General features: G+C 41.8%; 1 protein-coding gene across 1 annotated transcript in view; it reads right to left on the bottom strand.

The window, feature by feature from the left end:
* The window catches only part of SNX1 (sorting nexin 1), a 672004-nt gene that overhangs the window by 106010 nt on the left and 549942 nt on the right, over positions 1-16052 (bottom strand). The window contains exon 13 of the mRNA XM_086959205.1: positions 1413-1493. Within this exon, the coding sequence (XP_086815331.1) occupies positions 1413-1493 (81 nt within the window). The remainder of the gene's footprint in view (positions 1-1412; positions 1494-16052) is intronic.

Raw genomic sequence — 16052 nt, 5'->3', positions numbered from 1 at the left:
AAGTGTAGCCATTCGTTTCACAGTACTGGCACATTGTTTTGTTTAATTGTCTGTGCGAACCACAGCACCAAGATCGCTGCCACGGATGATATCCACATGCTTCTCGACAGAGGAGAATCAGTTACCATGACACTCCTCAACCTCTTCACGGTATTCAACACTGTATCCCACCACACACTTATCAAGGGACTGCACCGCAACGGGATCCAGGGGGACGCCCTTCGAACCCAAGAACAACATCTACAGCTTCCCACCTACATGACACCGCTAGCCGACAGTCAGAGCCACAACCTCAACATCTTATCCTTCCCAGACGACACACAGCTCATCCTCTCTCAAACAGTAGGCCCACAATGACCAACTTCCACAACTGCAGGAAGAACGTTGCAGACTGGATGAAGACCAAATATCTAAAGCGCAACATTGACAAGATGCTGGAACGGCTTTCACCTCCACTATCACACATCACCCTCACTGAGGGATTTCAGGGAGAGACTCAAGACATGGCATTTTAACTGAGCCCCTGGACACCGTCACAGGTGATTAACAGCTCCTTGCAAAAGTTTGCTTGATTAATTCGCTTTAGGTCCTTGTGTGGAAAGAAGTCATCAACCTCTCAGAAATGAATGTAGGTCTACCAAAATATCGAAAGCGGCGACATAACGAAAACTGAAAGGCTTGAATCAGCAACTAGAACTACATTTATAGAACTCTTGACTGTAATAGCAGCAGCTCCTTATATACTGAGATTAGCCTCCTGTTCTTTGTGAAAGTCCATCTGCATTCTACTCTTGGACCAGCCAGAAGAACTATACAGGTGTAAGAAGGAATGAGTCCTTGGGTCCTTTGGACCCATCAACTCAACCTTTATTTAATGGTTTCGAAGTAGGAGATTGTTTCCCTGAATGGCTGAGAACCTCTTCAATGAAAGAAATGTATTAATCACAATTGCTATATCTGAAAACTGCCATCAGAGCTGAAACTTGAGACTTGGACCCCCTCAAAAGACTGATTCGGATGTAGTACCATGTCTAATCAATGAGGAAGGAACTTGCATTGACTACTGTAGTTTACGGGTAATGGGAGTTATTCATCAATTTCAGGATAAACATCTGGAGTTGAGCCAGAGGAAGGAAGGTCAAGCACAGGATGAACATCTCCAGCTGGGAGAGAGGACGGAAGGTCAAGCACACGCAACTTCTCACTGACCCATCATACAAGTCACTTTACAAAGAGGATCAGTAATGCATAAATGGGGAACAGTAGGTGGGACCATAGATCGTTTTGTCAAAAATGTATTTGGGATCTAGCGTGCTAAACAACGATTGTGCCTCACAAACTACAGGTCGCAGGCTGGTACTATGAGTTAAAGTGTCTCTCAAAATAACAGAGGATTTGTTAATCTACTTTACCTCAAACCGCGTCACTTCTTTTCGGACGGCTGAAGAAATACGCTCAAAGTCTCTCTCATACTGCGTAACACGAGATTCCCACTAAATAGGAGGTGATAAAAATGATAAATAAGATTTACTGCTCAGATTATTTTGCCAATGCAGAACTGACATAGAACATTGTACTTTAGGCACTTAAAAATTGAATAATAAACAATGTTCCAATCACAATTTGCAAGTTGCAAGTTATGAAAGTCAAATGTTTCCAATAAAACGTGCTTCATGGGAATATTGTTAGCATGAGTGTGAAACCTAGAAAAGTGACTAACATCACGGTAGTTCTTCTGAAATGGCACAACTTATTTGTTTATTTATGCAGTAGGATATATTGCATGCAAGAGTCAAGGTGTTTTTCAAGATTCAGGTGCATTACAAAATTTAGAATAAGTGAGAACATACAATATATTGTTACATCTTTGGAGAACATATAGGAGCAAGTAGTAGAGTCACAGAACAATGGCTAGTAGAAAATTTCCACTTTCTAAGTGGAGATTAAAGACCAGGTTCTGAAATTCTCTAGCATAAAGTGAATGAAAAATGGTGCTCATATCTTTTTTTTTTTTAATTTCAAGAACGGGTTAGTGTGTATTGTGGGGGTGATCAAATTCCCGATCTTCCGGCAGTTATCTGAGAAAGGAAGATTTGTATTTGTTTCTTGACCGTTGGTGGTTCTAGGAGCATAATTTCAGACTTCGCAGGGAGCAGCAATGCCTTGAGAAAGGTATCTCAGGGAACAAAAGTGCATGGCTTTGCTGTTTATAGAGGTCATTATGAGAACATATCTCCCTTCCATCAAGTGGCGGCTTGTGTATTTTTAAAGTGGTGAGGCGTAAAAGTCACCTTTGACTGTCACCGAGTGAGCAAAGCGAGTGACAGCAACGGCCCCAGGGGGGTTTCAGGCTAAAGGACAATGTCTCCACATTCACTAGGTAGGCAAGTGTATGTAGATGAGGTTTACATGATTGTAATCCAAAAACATGACTCTGAAGGGGTGAGAAGGCAAATTGCAATCGCTATAATAAACAGATTAAGTACACGATTGATAGCATTTACCCTTTTCTCATAATTTACAGCTACTTCATGCATAGAATAGTGTCCTTTCACTTGCAGATTAATTGGATACCAGTTTAGCTAATAGAAGTATGCTATACACAGTACAAGGTGTGGTTACAGAAGTCTGTGTGCGAGTAACTGGCAATTTTTAATCAACAGAAAACTAACTAGTTCAAGACTGATCAGCGATGAAGGGTCCGGTGGGCCTCTACTGTCCCCTCAGATTTTGTTCATACATTGGTTTCTACATACCTGCCGAGCCGAATTTCATTTATGTCTTTCAGAAGAGGAGCTGGCACAGGGTATTAGGCAATCCTTTTTACATATCTGCAAGTTTATTAAAGCTGCTCTTTGTAAAGTAGGTACACCTTCTTCAACCCAAGTAGTTAGATGGTTCGATAAAAAGTGCTTTAAAGCTCATAAGGATCTGTGTAATCTCCTGCACGAAACACCCCAGTGTCAGGAGAAGGTTAAAAGAGCTAAGGCTATCTACAGATTGACCTGTAAGAACTGTAAGACCCAGCATAAAGAGGAGGCCTGGGATAAACTCCGACTGCTAGCCAGTATTGCGACAGTGCTGCCTTTTGGAGAGTGGTAAACTGTCCCCTTTTTAATAGTGACCAACTCTCTATCCAGGCATCCACCATCACATCACAAGCATTGGTTGATAATTTTAAGGCCATATATAATCACGAGGAAGAGGTTAGTGAACCAAAGGGTATGTCAGAGGTCACTGCATCCATTTCCCACCTTCTTCCAAATAAAGCTCCCGGGCTTGATTGGGGGCCAGGGTACCTTTATTAAATCCTATATTGAGCTTTGGGTCCCTTTATTAACCTTGCATTTAAACTCAGCAGTCAATGGCATCTCCCATTAACCTGGTCTCAGTCAGTCATAGTTCCTGTTTTTAAAAAGGGCAATAGATAGGACCCCATAGATTCAGATGTAAAAATAATCGGCCGGATATTGTTGGACCGTCTTTCACTTTGGCTGAGAAGCAAGGTGTGGTGTTTACCACTCAAATAAGATAAGACAATTAATGTAGTTTAACGAGGTATGGTTTATTGAACCTAAGCCACAGACAGCACAAGCTCAACTGCCAGAAATCCCGGCTGGACATTCCTAGCAACAGAACATTACAGGGAGCTAATTCTACATTCTAAAGAGAACATAGGCATGGTGAGAATAGTACACAAAGCTTGGCATTACACATCTCCCTTCTTAACAAAGTAAAGATAAACATTCAGACAAGGTAAGAGTGCAAAGTGAACAAAACTATGGAACCAAACAAAAACAAGGAAAAAAGAGTTCATACATAGTCATTCATGTAAGCAGGAGCCTTGCGTAATATTTGGCTCCTAGCACGAACTTCAGGAGTATTACTGGAACTAAGTGGGGGAACACCGATGGGACCGAACAAATGTTTATCAGCATCAGCATCACCTTGTTCACCACACTTGGACTTCACTACAACTACACGACTTTTGTTCCAAATTCTACCATCATTAGTTTTGAAAGCATTCCTAAAAACGTTTATTACAGGTTTTACATTTGTGTACTTAGACCAAGATTGACGTCCAACAGGTGCTTTTATTTTGACTAAATCACCTATATTGACTTCTTGGAAATGAACACATTTTTTTATCATCAAAATACAATTTCCTACTGGCTTGTTTTTCCAACTCCTTCTCCCTCCATGGATCAATGCGATTATCCACCAACCCTTTATTCAACTTCATCCAACCAGGACACCACATCGTATTGGGAATTCTGCCTTTAAATAACTCAAAAGGAGATCTTCCAGTGGTTGAGTGAGGTGAACAGTGATAGGCATCTATCCCTTCCTTGAGGGCTACCTTCCAATTTAAACCATTAGCCCTTGCAAGCTGAATACATTCTTTCAACGTTTTGTTCACCCTCTCAACAGCACCACTGGTCTCGGGATGATACAAAGAAGATCACTTGTGAATAACACCACGATTATTTAAGTAATTGCTAAAAACAGAAGAACAAAATTGGGGACCATTGTCCGACAATATACTATTAGGAAAACTTTCCCTTTTGAAGATTTCTTCCAAAAACTTAATAACAGAACCAGACGTAATATCACTAACTGCACATACCTCATTCCATCTAGAATACAAATTAATTACAACGATCAAATAAGGAGTGTCTGACACACCAGAGAGCTGCCCTAAGATATCAATGGCAATCTCATCCTACGGATGATTGGGTAAATTCCTACAAACCATGGGCATTTGTTTAGTCTTAAGAATTTTATCGCTTGCGCAACACTCAACACATTCTCTAACCATTCTTTCTATCTCCAAATCCATTCCAGGCCACCAAAATTGTGTTCGTAACATCTCCTTAGTCTTCACAATACCCAAGTGACCACAGTGTGCATGCAACAACAACTTTTTTCTCAAGACAGAAGGAGGTATAAGTCTCACACCACGTGTCAACATGCAATCAGTAATAGACAATTCATCAGAGACAAGAGACCAAGGTTTCTCTAAACGTTTTTTTTCTCTCAGCATACCCATAACCTTAACTAGATCCTCATCTTTTCCCAGTTCATTCTTCCACTCATTCTCCTCAACAACACCTTCCGTAATTTCACAGACATTGATAACATCGTCTTCCTCAAACACATTCTCAACAAACAAATTATCGCTTTTCACCAATCTAGAGAAACAATCAGCAGATTTATTAGAAACACCAGGTATGCACAGTACCTCAAAGTCAAACTCCTGCAAAGAAATAATCCATCTCTTAATCCTAGACGAGATAGAATATAAACCCTTTTTGCAAAAGACCTCTTTTAAAGGCTTGTGATAAGACATGACAAAGATCTTAGTACCCCAAATTAAATTTTTAAAGTTCCTCAAAGCCCAGAAAATCGCCAAAGACTCTTTCTCTATAACAGAGTAATTTAACTCAGGCCCTCTAAGACATCTTGAAGCACAAGCAATTAAGGAATCATTACCCTGTTTACTTTGAAATAAAACCGCACCAAGACCTTTATCACTAGCATCAGTAAATAAATAGGTTGGAAATCCTGGAACAAAAGCATGAAGACAAAGTGGCTTGGACGGCGTGGATTGGAGTGGCGTGGCTTGGACGGCGTTGGTAATGGCCGCCTAGCCTGTTCACAGCTGCGCAGGGAAGCGAACCTTCCAAATTCTGAGACACAATACCGATTCTGGGAGAGCATGGAGGGAAGAATCGTGCTCCGGAATTGAAGAGGCACACTCGGTGCGAGTTTGAGCTCATAAAAACCGTGGGATGTACCTTTTTCCTGACTTGATGTGACACGTGTGGAGATGAGGCTCGGAGCAGCGCGCTGAAAAGGTGTACGCCGCACGTCAGAAAACAGCAGAACAAAGAGCCACGCACGGAGGTGAGCCTCAGAGGATGCGACCCACTAGCGGCTGAGTCATCGGAGTGGAGCAATTTACCCTGTTTTCTGTAAATTCGACGTGAATTGCTCCATGTTCCTGGCTGCCTTGCCTGTCCCTAAGATGGCCGCCCGTAATTTGCCTCATTAATATCGCGCGCTACAAATGTACTGTAACACTGCTAATATGCAGCGAAATGCTCCGGCAGCCTAGCGCTTCTGTCCCACACCTACCTAGAGGAGACCCCTGTTAAGGGGGAGTATTTTTACCTGCCGAAGTGCCTAAAAACCGTGGGAGTCTCTCTTCAATAGCGCCTGACCCCAAAATGGCGACTATGGTGAAATTTTGTCAGCTTTTTCGGCGCGAATAAAGAAAAGCAAGTGGAAACTGTGAACTTTAAAAACTATGAACTTTAAACTGTGAACTTTAAAAAATCAGCCCTACAGAACCAAGGTGCCCTACCCTAACCTGCCATTCCTAATGCTACAAGTGGCACAAGTGACTGCAGATACAACTAGTGCAAGACAAATGCAAGGCAAATGAGCAATATTCAATATTCAAACATGTGTCATTTTTGGTAGTGCTAGTTGCCATACATATTAGTAGAAAAGCCAAAGTACTAGCGCAAGGGGTCCGGACCACCACTGGAGCACACCAACACAATCTGCCAGTATTCTGCGCTCTAAAATACAGCCTTTGAGTCTCTGTTAGACGTTCTAACGTAACCAGTGCCCTAACTTCCCATAGATTGTCCAGTCCTTCTTCCAAACTGGAGGGCCATCGCAATAGCGCCAACCAAACACGAACATCCTTCAAAATGGCGGAAAGAGACGAGAAGAAAAACAACAAAAAGGTGAAGCCGGAACCCTCTCTGTCAGACTCTCCTATTAAAACGAAGGCGGACGTTAATAGTACCCTAGAAGTAATCCTGAGAAAACTAGCAGAAGTACACGACCTAGCAAAATCAACCAAATCCAATACTGACTCTATGCAGCTGGAACTTACTGCAATTAGAGCTGACATGAGCTCTGTACACAAAAGCATAGATGAAGCGGAACAAAGAATTAGCGACCTTGAGGACAGAACTAACACTGCATCCAACTCCATACGGCAAATCCAGGGGTCAACAGACCATCTCAGACGCCAGATCTTGGAGTTGGAGGCATTTTTGGAATCCCGGAAAATGCAGAGAAAGACGCTGACTCCTGTGTAGCCTTTCTAGAAGCTTGGATTCCGACAATAACAGGCATTTCCTTCCACCACGAATTTGAACTCGACAGAGGCCACAGGGTACCAAGCTACATCCCTCATGGATACAGAGGCCCGCGTCCACTGATATGCAAGCCACTGAGGTACCAACATACCGAGCCGAGGCCATACTTCAATTCGCAAGACACAACCACAAGGTCACATGGGAGGGCCACAAAATAACTTTCACCCAGGACTACTCGAAAGACACACTCGAAGTCCGGAAGGGCTTCTTGGCCCTGAGAGAAAAACTTAGATCAAAAGGTATTCAGTACTCCTTTGCTGGTCCGGCGAAATTCAGAATCACCATACAAGGCAAACAGAAATTCTTCACGGACCCTAATGCATTGGCGCAATTCATCGGAGACTCTCCACCGCAGAACATGGACTCGTCCAGCAGCACATCAAACAAGCGGAAGACAAACTCGCAAGAAAATATAAACTCGGTTTCAGGTCAAGGGTGACTATCATAATACCCGGTACCCTCAATCCTGATGTATCTAACTACCTTTTGATCGGGTTCTATTCCCGTAGGTAGAGAGTCTACCTAGTAATCATCTATTATCAGTTGCTCATCCTGCTGTCTCTTCCGACTCATTTATTGTTGGTGTTTTGAATTGAATTGTTTGACTCCGTCAGGTAAGACCATTTAGTGTACATGTCCAACGTCACCTGACGCATCCATTAATTTTCCTATCACGTGCCCCAGCACATGACTCGCTTTGTGTACTTTCAACCGAATAAGGGGCAAATGCTCTGTTTCATAGTCGATACCACTGTTACCTCACCAGGTATTTAGGGATTATTAGGGATTATGTCTTTATCTCTAGAAAGTTTCCTCATATTATCTTGTTTACAAATTGCGCTTGCTTAGACATGCAAAGAGTATATAGTATACACGACTGAACAGACATGGTTAGCAAGCTTCTAGTTAATAGGTTTATACCCTACAGTGAATAGTTAAGTTTCATGATCTTCCTCATGATCATTGATTCACAACTTACTACATACAGCTGGTCCTTAACAACGCTTAGCAAAGTACATTGAAGAGTTGGTTATTGTTTCCTGTTACATTTACCATTCAGAACCCTTTCCTGCGTCGCAGGTGGACGGTAATGCTGTCGCAGTTCTTAAGTTCTTTTGAGTGGGGAGGTGGGAGGGGGGAGGGTAGAAGAGGGGGTAAAAGAGGGAGGAGGGGGGGAAGGGAAGGGGGGGTAAGGGGAAGAAAAAACTCTGGATTATTTCAGTATGCTTTCTGTGTTTATGTTTAATGCTTACTCTCACCTATATGTCTACAAAAGTACTACTTACCAATATCCTAAATGGGCCCTCACAGAGCACTCACGGATGTCTAACTAACCATGCTATCAGCCTATTCTCCGAAATAGACCACAGTAACATACTCAACACACACTCAAAACCCGCTAGCTTAACCGATTCCACTGTAACAGCAGCACATGCGCGACAGAGCCTACTCAGCGAAACAGTTCACTCACTCATACTCAACACTCACTTAATACTCTCTATCTTAATCTTTACCAATATGCCACCTGATCAGGAGCGACAACCTAGTACCCAATGACTCTTAATACCTCCATTTCGGAGGGCCTTAATATTGTCTCCTTCAACGTTAAAGGCCTCAACCACCCGGTCAAGAGGAGAAAAGTTCTTGAGTACCTGTCCAAATCCAAGGGGGACATCCTCCTCCTGCAGGAGACTAAACTATCAAAGGATGACGCTGAATTTATAAACCAACATTGGATCTCTCATAATCTCTGCTCTCCAGCAGTTAGCAAAAAGAGGGGGGTGCTCACACTAATAGCTAAGAAATCCAACATTTCCGTAGTTTCACACACTCACGATAACGATGGCCGCTTCATCATGGCACACCTTCAGAGAAACGAAGATCATTTCCACGTCATGAACATATATGGCCTCAATGGTGACGACCCAGATTTCTGGGATTCATTAGCCCCGACCCTAGAATGCGTACCCCAGGGAGAATTACTAATTGTGGGAGGTGACTTCAACCTGCCACTAGAACCAATCACCGACCGTCACTCGAATTGCTCCTACCACCCTACACGTTTGCATATTAGTTTACACCGTCTATGCTCCAGATTCAATCTACACGACTCGTGGAGAATCCAACATCCGGACGGCCGAGACTACACCTTCTACTCGCCTCCTCACAACTCCTACTCGAGGATAGATTATATCCTCATTAATAGCCCCTTCACACACCTCATCGAGGAAACTAGTATTGCCCGCAAATTGATTTCTGACCACTCAAGCATTCAGACCAAACTAGTGGGCACCAGATCCATTCTCCCCCCTAAGAGATGGAGATTCAATGACGAAATCTTTTCTGAACTGGAAAACAAGCAAAAGATCGAGGCTGCCATTCTAGACTACCTCAACCTAAACGATACCCCTGATTCGGAAATCGCGAATGTATGGGAGGCACTCAAGGCCACTTTGAGAGGGGTAATCATTGGCATTCGAGCACAAGCTAACAAAAAATTAAACAAGGAATTGACCACTCTGGAAGATAACATTAAAAACCTAGAAACCGCTCATATGGCAGATCTTCAAAACTCTGATTTTAAACGACCTTACTAGACTGAAATATGAATATAACTCGATACTCAGTAGAAGGGCGGGGGTTTGGGTCAATAAGTTCAATGCTCTAAGGACTTGTGAGGGCAACAGAGCTGGTAAGATTTTGGCATCATATCTAAAACATAAAAAAAAGCAATTCAACATCACCTCAATTAAAGATAGTAACAATGTCATCCAAACGAAGCAGGACCTAATTCTTCATACCGTTAAATCATTTTACCAAGACCTGTACAAGAATAATCTAGACTTTAACTCGGAAGAGTGTAACAGGTACCTAAAGTTGCTTGCCCTCCCTAAACTCAACGATGAAGACAATGCCGCACTAAACTCTCCACTCACTCTACTGGAAGTATCAGCGTCCATTAAAACCCTTAAATGTAAGAAAGCACCGGGCCCTGTCGGATTCTCGGCCAGCTTTTACAAAGAACTCACGAACTCCCTGAGCCCGACTCTTCTAAAACTATTCCAATCCTTTAGCGTAACAAAAGGAATAACCAAATCGATGAGTGAAGCTACCATTATCGTCATCCCCAAAGAAGGTAAAGACCCGCTGCTAACCAAAAATTACAGGCCAATCTCCCTAATTTAGATTGCAAAATATACGCAAAGATTCTCGCCACACGGTTAAACTCACAACTCCCAAAGCTAATTAGTACATCACAAGTAGGATTCATGAAACAGCGTATGTCTAACGATAATACAAGGATCCTCTGTCACGTCATTGAAAAAGCCAGACTACTCGCAGCCCCCTCCGTAGCTATTACTCTCGACGCAGAGAAGGCGTTCGACAGAGTCTCCTGGCTTTTCCTTAAGAGCTGTATGTCCGTCTTTAACCTTGGGGAAACCTTTATTGACTTGGTGATGGCCCTATACCTTTCACCATCCGCACGCATTGCTATAAATGGTTCATTGTCGGACCCCTTTTCTCTGGAACAAGGGACAAGGCAGGGTTGCCCCCTCTTCCCATCACTCTTCCTCTTGGCAATGGAACCCCTAATTGCTAATATTAAAAAAAATGACGACATCAGAGGTGTGAACTTTGGGGATAAGTGCGTCAAGCTGGCCGCCTATCCGGACGATATCTTGATTGTAACAGAATCACCAGACACCCACATCCATGCACTAATGACTACCATTGACACTTACTCCACCCATTCAGGGTACAAACTCAATCGCGATAAGTCAGAGGTTAAGCCACTCAATATTTTAACGCCCAAAGAAGTGCTGGGAAACTCAGGTCTCTGCTGGCAACCAGAGTTTGTGAAATACCTAGGTATTGAATTCGGTGACTCCCTTATGGAGACCCTCCAACGGAATGAAAAGACAACTTTAAGCAAAATCAAGACCCAACTAGAGGGTTGGTCCCCTCGCTTCATTACTTGGTGGGGCAGAGTTGAGACCATCAAGATGATGATATCACCTCTAGTTAATTACCTCATATCTATGCTCCCTCTAACCCTTACACCAGACTTCTATCTCAAATTTCCTTTGGAAAGGGAAAAGGGCAAGAATCAGCATAAAAAAGCTCCGCTTAGATAAAACCGCAGGTGGGGTCAATCAACCAGATTTTAAAAGGTATGAAACCGCCTTTTTAGCCAAGCAGGGAGCCCACTGGCTCGCACCCTCACCTGACTATACTCCAGTGTGGCTAGAAATTGAGAAAGAAATTCTAGATGGTATTGCCCCTAGCGATGCTCTGCTCTTTCGTCAAATCTAAACAAACTAACCCAATCTAAATCAATATTCCATAATACAAAATCTGCTCTTCTGAAGTTTGACAAAATCCTAGAAAACAGCATACGGAGCTCACAATGGGAATCCTTATGGAATAACCGTAACATATTGTACAAGGGTAAACCTCTACACAATGCGACATGGATCAAAAAAGGCATACTGTTCCCATATCAACTGTTTGCGGGGTCATATCCTATTCCATTCCATTCAGTGACTTGCAAAACAAATACGATCTTGAACCAATAGAATTTTACAACTTTCTAAACGTAAAAACAGCACTGTCCAAAACCAAACTCTCCCTGACACCACCCTCCCTCCCACCATACCTGGCCAGATTAAACAGACTGGGCCATCAGGTTTCCTTCCTCTATAGACGAAGTCGTCCCCAACAATCTAGCCTCACTGTCCCAATCACACAATTCTGGATTATTCTTTCGTCCAGGCCAATCACAGAAAAAGAATGGACCAGTACATGGGTATCTTGCACCAAACACAAAATCAGCCCTACACTATCTCAGACAAAATACTGGCTCCTTCATAAGGCCTTCTGGACTCCGGCGCGATTATTTGCACACAACATCAGCCCAGACGCCTTTTGCTGGAATTGCAAACCTGCGGAAGGTGATTTATCACACATTATCCTAGAATGCGACTGTGTAGCACATTTTTGGGAGAAGATATTCGAGTTTCTCTCAAAACTATTCCACATTACACCAGCTAAAGAGCTCCCTTACTTAGTTTTCGGATTCACCCAGGACCCTTCCCTTGACGCAGACGATAAGGCGTTACTTGATCTCCTACTCACAGCGGCGATTAAGACAGTCCTTAGTAACTGGAAAGATACCAGCAAAGCCAACTTCGCGTGGTGCAGATAATGTAGCACTCCAACAGACACCGTGGCGCCCTCCGACGAGAAAACTGTGGTCAACTCTTGACAACTATTTCACGACACATAAGCCACCTTAAACTGGTCCCACACCATCCACGTTCCATTAACATGTGTTTGCAGACTCCCATCATTGTATTATTTATCATGGTTTTTTTTTTAGATGACTAAAATGTTGTTTGAGTAAAATGACTGTGACTAAAATGTTGTTGAGTATAAGATATATGCTCTACTACTTTCGACAAGATATCAGCTATGTACTTTTGTGTTGACATTTTCCTTTTGATTTAAAGTAGCGTACTGTAGCTTTCGCCCGTGAAATTCTGTCTCTAATTATGCTACTGGATCTACTCATTGGATGTTGATGCTGAAACAACCAATAAAAACTTCTTTGAAATCAAAAAAAAGCATGAAGACCAGGAGCTTTCTTTAATTCCTCTTTTATCTCATCAAAGTCTTTCTTACATTCAACTGACCATTCAAAAACCACACTCTTCGCAGTAAGCCTTCTCATGTTCTTGGTCTTATCAGCAAAATGTATGATGAATTTCCCATAAAATTCCACCATACCAAGAAACGAAAGTAGCTCCTCCTTATTTACCGGTTCAGCCATGTCGTCAATGGATCCAACCAACTCAGATTTAGGAAAAACACCTTCTCTCTTTATACAATGCCCAAGATAATTCACCTCTTCCAATCCAAACTTACACTTTTCTCTCTTAAGTGACAACCCAGCTTTACTCAATCTATCTAATACTGCACATACACGATCATTATGCTCAGACATATCAGCTCCATAAATCAACAAATCATCTTGATAACACTTTACACCGTGCAGACCTCTAAGAATACTTGCCATTATGCGTTGAAAAACTGAGGCAGCTGAAATCAGCCCAAAGGGCATCCTTTTAAATTTAAATGTGCCCATAGGAGTAATAAATGCTGTCAAGTCCTGACACGACACATCTAACTCAACCTGGTGGTAGGCAGAAGCTAAATCTAAGGTGGTAAAGTACCTTGCACCTTCCAATGTTCCTACGATTTCATCAATATTTGGCAAAGGAAATCTGTCAACAATAACCTCCTTGTTCAAGGCACGTAAATCTATGCATAAGCGAATCTCGCCAGTCGGTTTCTTAGCAATAACAATGGGTGCCAACCATTCTGTGGCCTCTACAGGCTCAATAATTTGATTCTCAATAAGTTTATCAATTTCCTTCTGTACCTTTTCTTGTTCTCCTAAAGGAATCCTACTTACTTTTGCTACAACAGGAATAGCATCTTTCTTTAATTTGATACAAGGTTTGTAACCTTTTAAACATCCTAAGTTCTCATTGAATACACAGGGAAACTTTTCTGCAAACATTGAAGACAAATCCTCCACCTCTTGTATCTGCACTTAAGGTGAAGCATTTGGGTTAAGCTTAACACCTAGATCACTTTGATGTCTCCAACTAATCAGGCAATCTCCATGTTTGGCTACATAAACCTTTCCAGGAATAATGCGACTTCCCAATTCAATGGTAGCCATAAAATAACCCAACAATTTGATAGGTTTGTTCCCATATCCCAAAGGTAAAATGTCACTTCTTAAGAGTTTAACATTTTTTCCAAAACTTTTGTGCAATAATGTTTCATCAATCATTGTAATTTGCGAACAAGAATCAAATTTGAACTCAATTAAAGCACCATCAACTTTTACAAAATGAGAAGGGTGTTCTAAATGTCCTCCATTAATTTGAAAAGTCACAGTCTTTACCTGAGGTTGAGACCATCTTCTATTAACATTTGTGACATTTTTTATTGAACCTCAGCCACAGACAGCACAAGCTCAACTGCCAGGAATCCCGGCTGGACATTCCTAGCACCAGAACATTACAGGGAGCTAATTCTACATTCTAAAGATAACATAGGCATGGTGAGAATAGTATACAAAGCTTGGCATTACACAAGGCATTTTGTCTGAACTTCAATACGGGTTCAGGCCAGGGCGGGGCACCATAGAGCAAAATTTGAACCTCTATTTACGGATTTGCAAGTATACCAAGGTCAAGAAGGGGGCAATCCATTTGGACTTCATGGACAACAGCTCTGCCTTCGATAGAGTATATCGTTCCAAACTGTGGACCATGATGGCTCAGATGGGAGTAGAGCCGGTGTTAAATAATTATCTGTATGACTTACATAAGGACCTCTCAGCTAGTGTTAAATATGGGCCGAATGGCGAATGCGCACATCACTTTAAATTGCAGCGTGGGATTCGCCAGGGTTGTATTCTAGCACCTTTTTTATTTATTATTTAACATTAATGATTTACAATTCGCACTGACTGACCCATATTTGGATGCCCCCAAAGTGGGTGGCAGCTCAATTCCGGCTCTGCTTTACGCAGATGACACCGTTTTATTTGCTCAGACGGCCAAGGGACTACAAAGACTTCTTAATCTTTTAATCGATTTCATTAACAGCCTTGACCTCTCCACCAATTTGTCTAAATCACAAGTGAGGAAGTTTAGCACCCTCAAAACAAAAACGATTACATTTATAGTAGATGGACACCATATTAGTCAGGTAGACGAGTTTAGATATTTAGGTGTTCAGTTCGATTCTGGCCTTAATTAGCATTCACGTATTATCCACAATGTTTTGGCTTTTAATAGGGCAATGTTTAGCATAAGTGGTTTCTCATGTCGGCTCGGGCGTACCCAAATAAAATCTGTCCAGGAAATTCTTAAGGCCAAGTGCATCCCAATAGCCAGTTATGGCATGAAATTTGGGGTTATGGACCTGTAGCCCCAATTCAAACAGCGGAAAACAAATTCTTAAGGGGTCTATTGGGAGTTCCAGAAAGTGTGCCATATGAAATTGTCCACCAAGAATTGGGATTGGCCTATATCAACGACCAGCTTTGACTCTGTCCTTTAAAACTTTGGCTTTTAATTTGGACAAAGGAGGAACTTGGTCTTAACAGATTATTTATACAAGACTGTCTGATTATGGATAAGCATTCCTAGATTATGGTTGGCTTATATCTCCCATGATATGACATATGTAGGGAGAGCTGAACTTTATACTAATCCTTGTAGCATAGTTAGATCTGAGCTTAGATTGGTCACTAAAGCATTCAAATACAAGATGGCAGCTGATCGAAAGGACATAGCACTGCAGAAACATTGTGTGCAACACACAATACTAGTCAAAACCGTGGGTGGCCTGGAATCCTATCCGATCTGGAAATTGTCCCACCATCAGTGACGTCTATTGTTATATTTTAGGTTAAATCTATTTCCGGAATGAATGCCTTTTAACCATGGCTGTTTTAAGGACTATGTCCTTATGTGATTGTGATAATGTCTCAGTCAATGACACCTTACATATTGTCATGATTTGTGTGAAATGTAATCCTCTGCGATTTACCCAAGTTAGACATGCAGTATTGCATTTGCAGTTTTTAAATACACCTACAGAGTTTTTTTCTTTTATAATATCTTTTTGGGATTTTAAAGCAAGTATAATTTTTTAACCTATGCTGATTTTTGTGCTCTGTTTTAATCTGCATTTGTCTTTTGATGTTTTTTTTTAAATCGAATAAAGAATATATTGATTGACTAGTTCTTGGCTTCTAGGCAGCAGTGCTTCAGACAAAGTAAAATACAA

The sequence above is a fragment of the Lissotriton vulgaris genome, chromosome 2_2 (assembly GCF_964263255.1).
Source record: "Lissotriton vulgaris chromosome 2_2, aLisVul1.2, whole genome shotgun sequence".
Classification (NCBI taxonomy): Eukaryota; Metazoa; Chordata; class Amphibia; order Caudata; family Salamandridae; genus Lissotriton; species Lissotriton vulgaris.
This window is presented reverse-complemented; position numbering and strand designations above follow the sequence as displayed.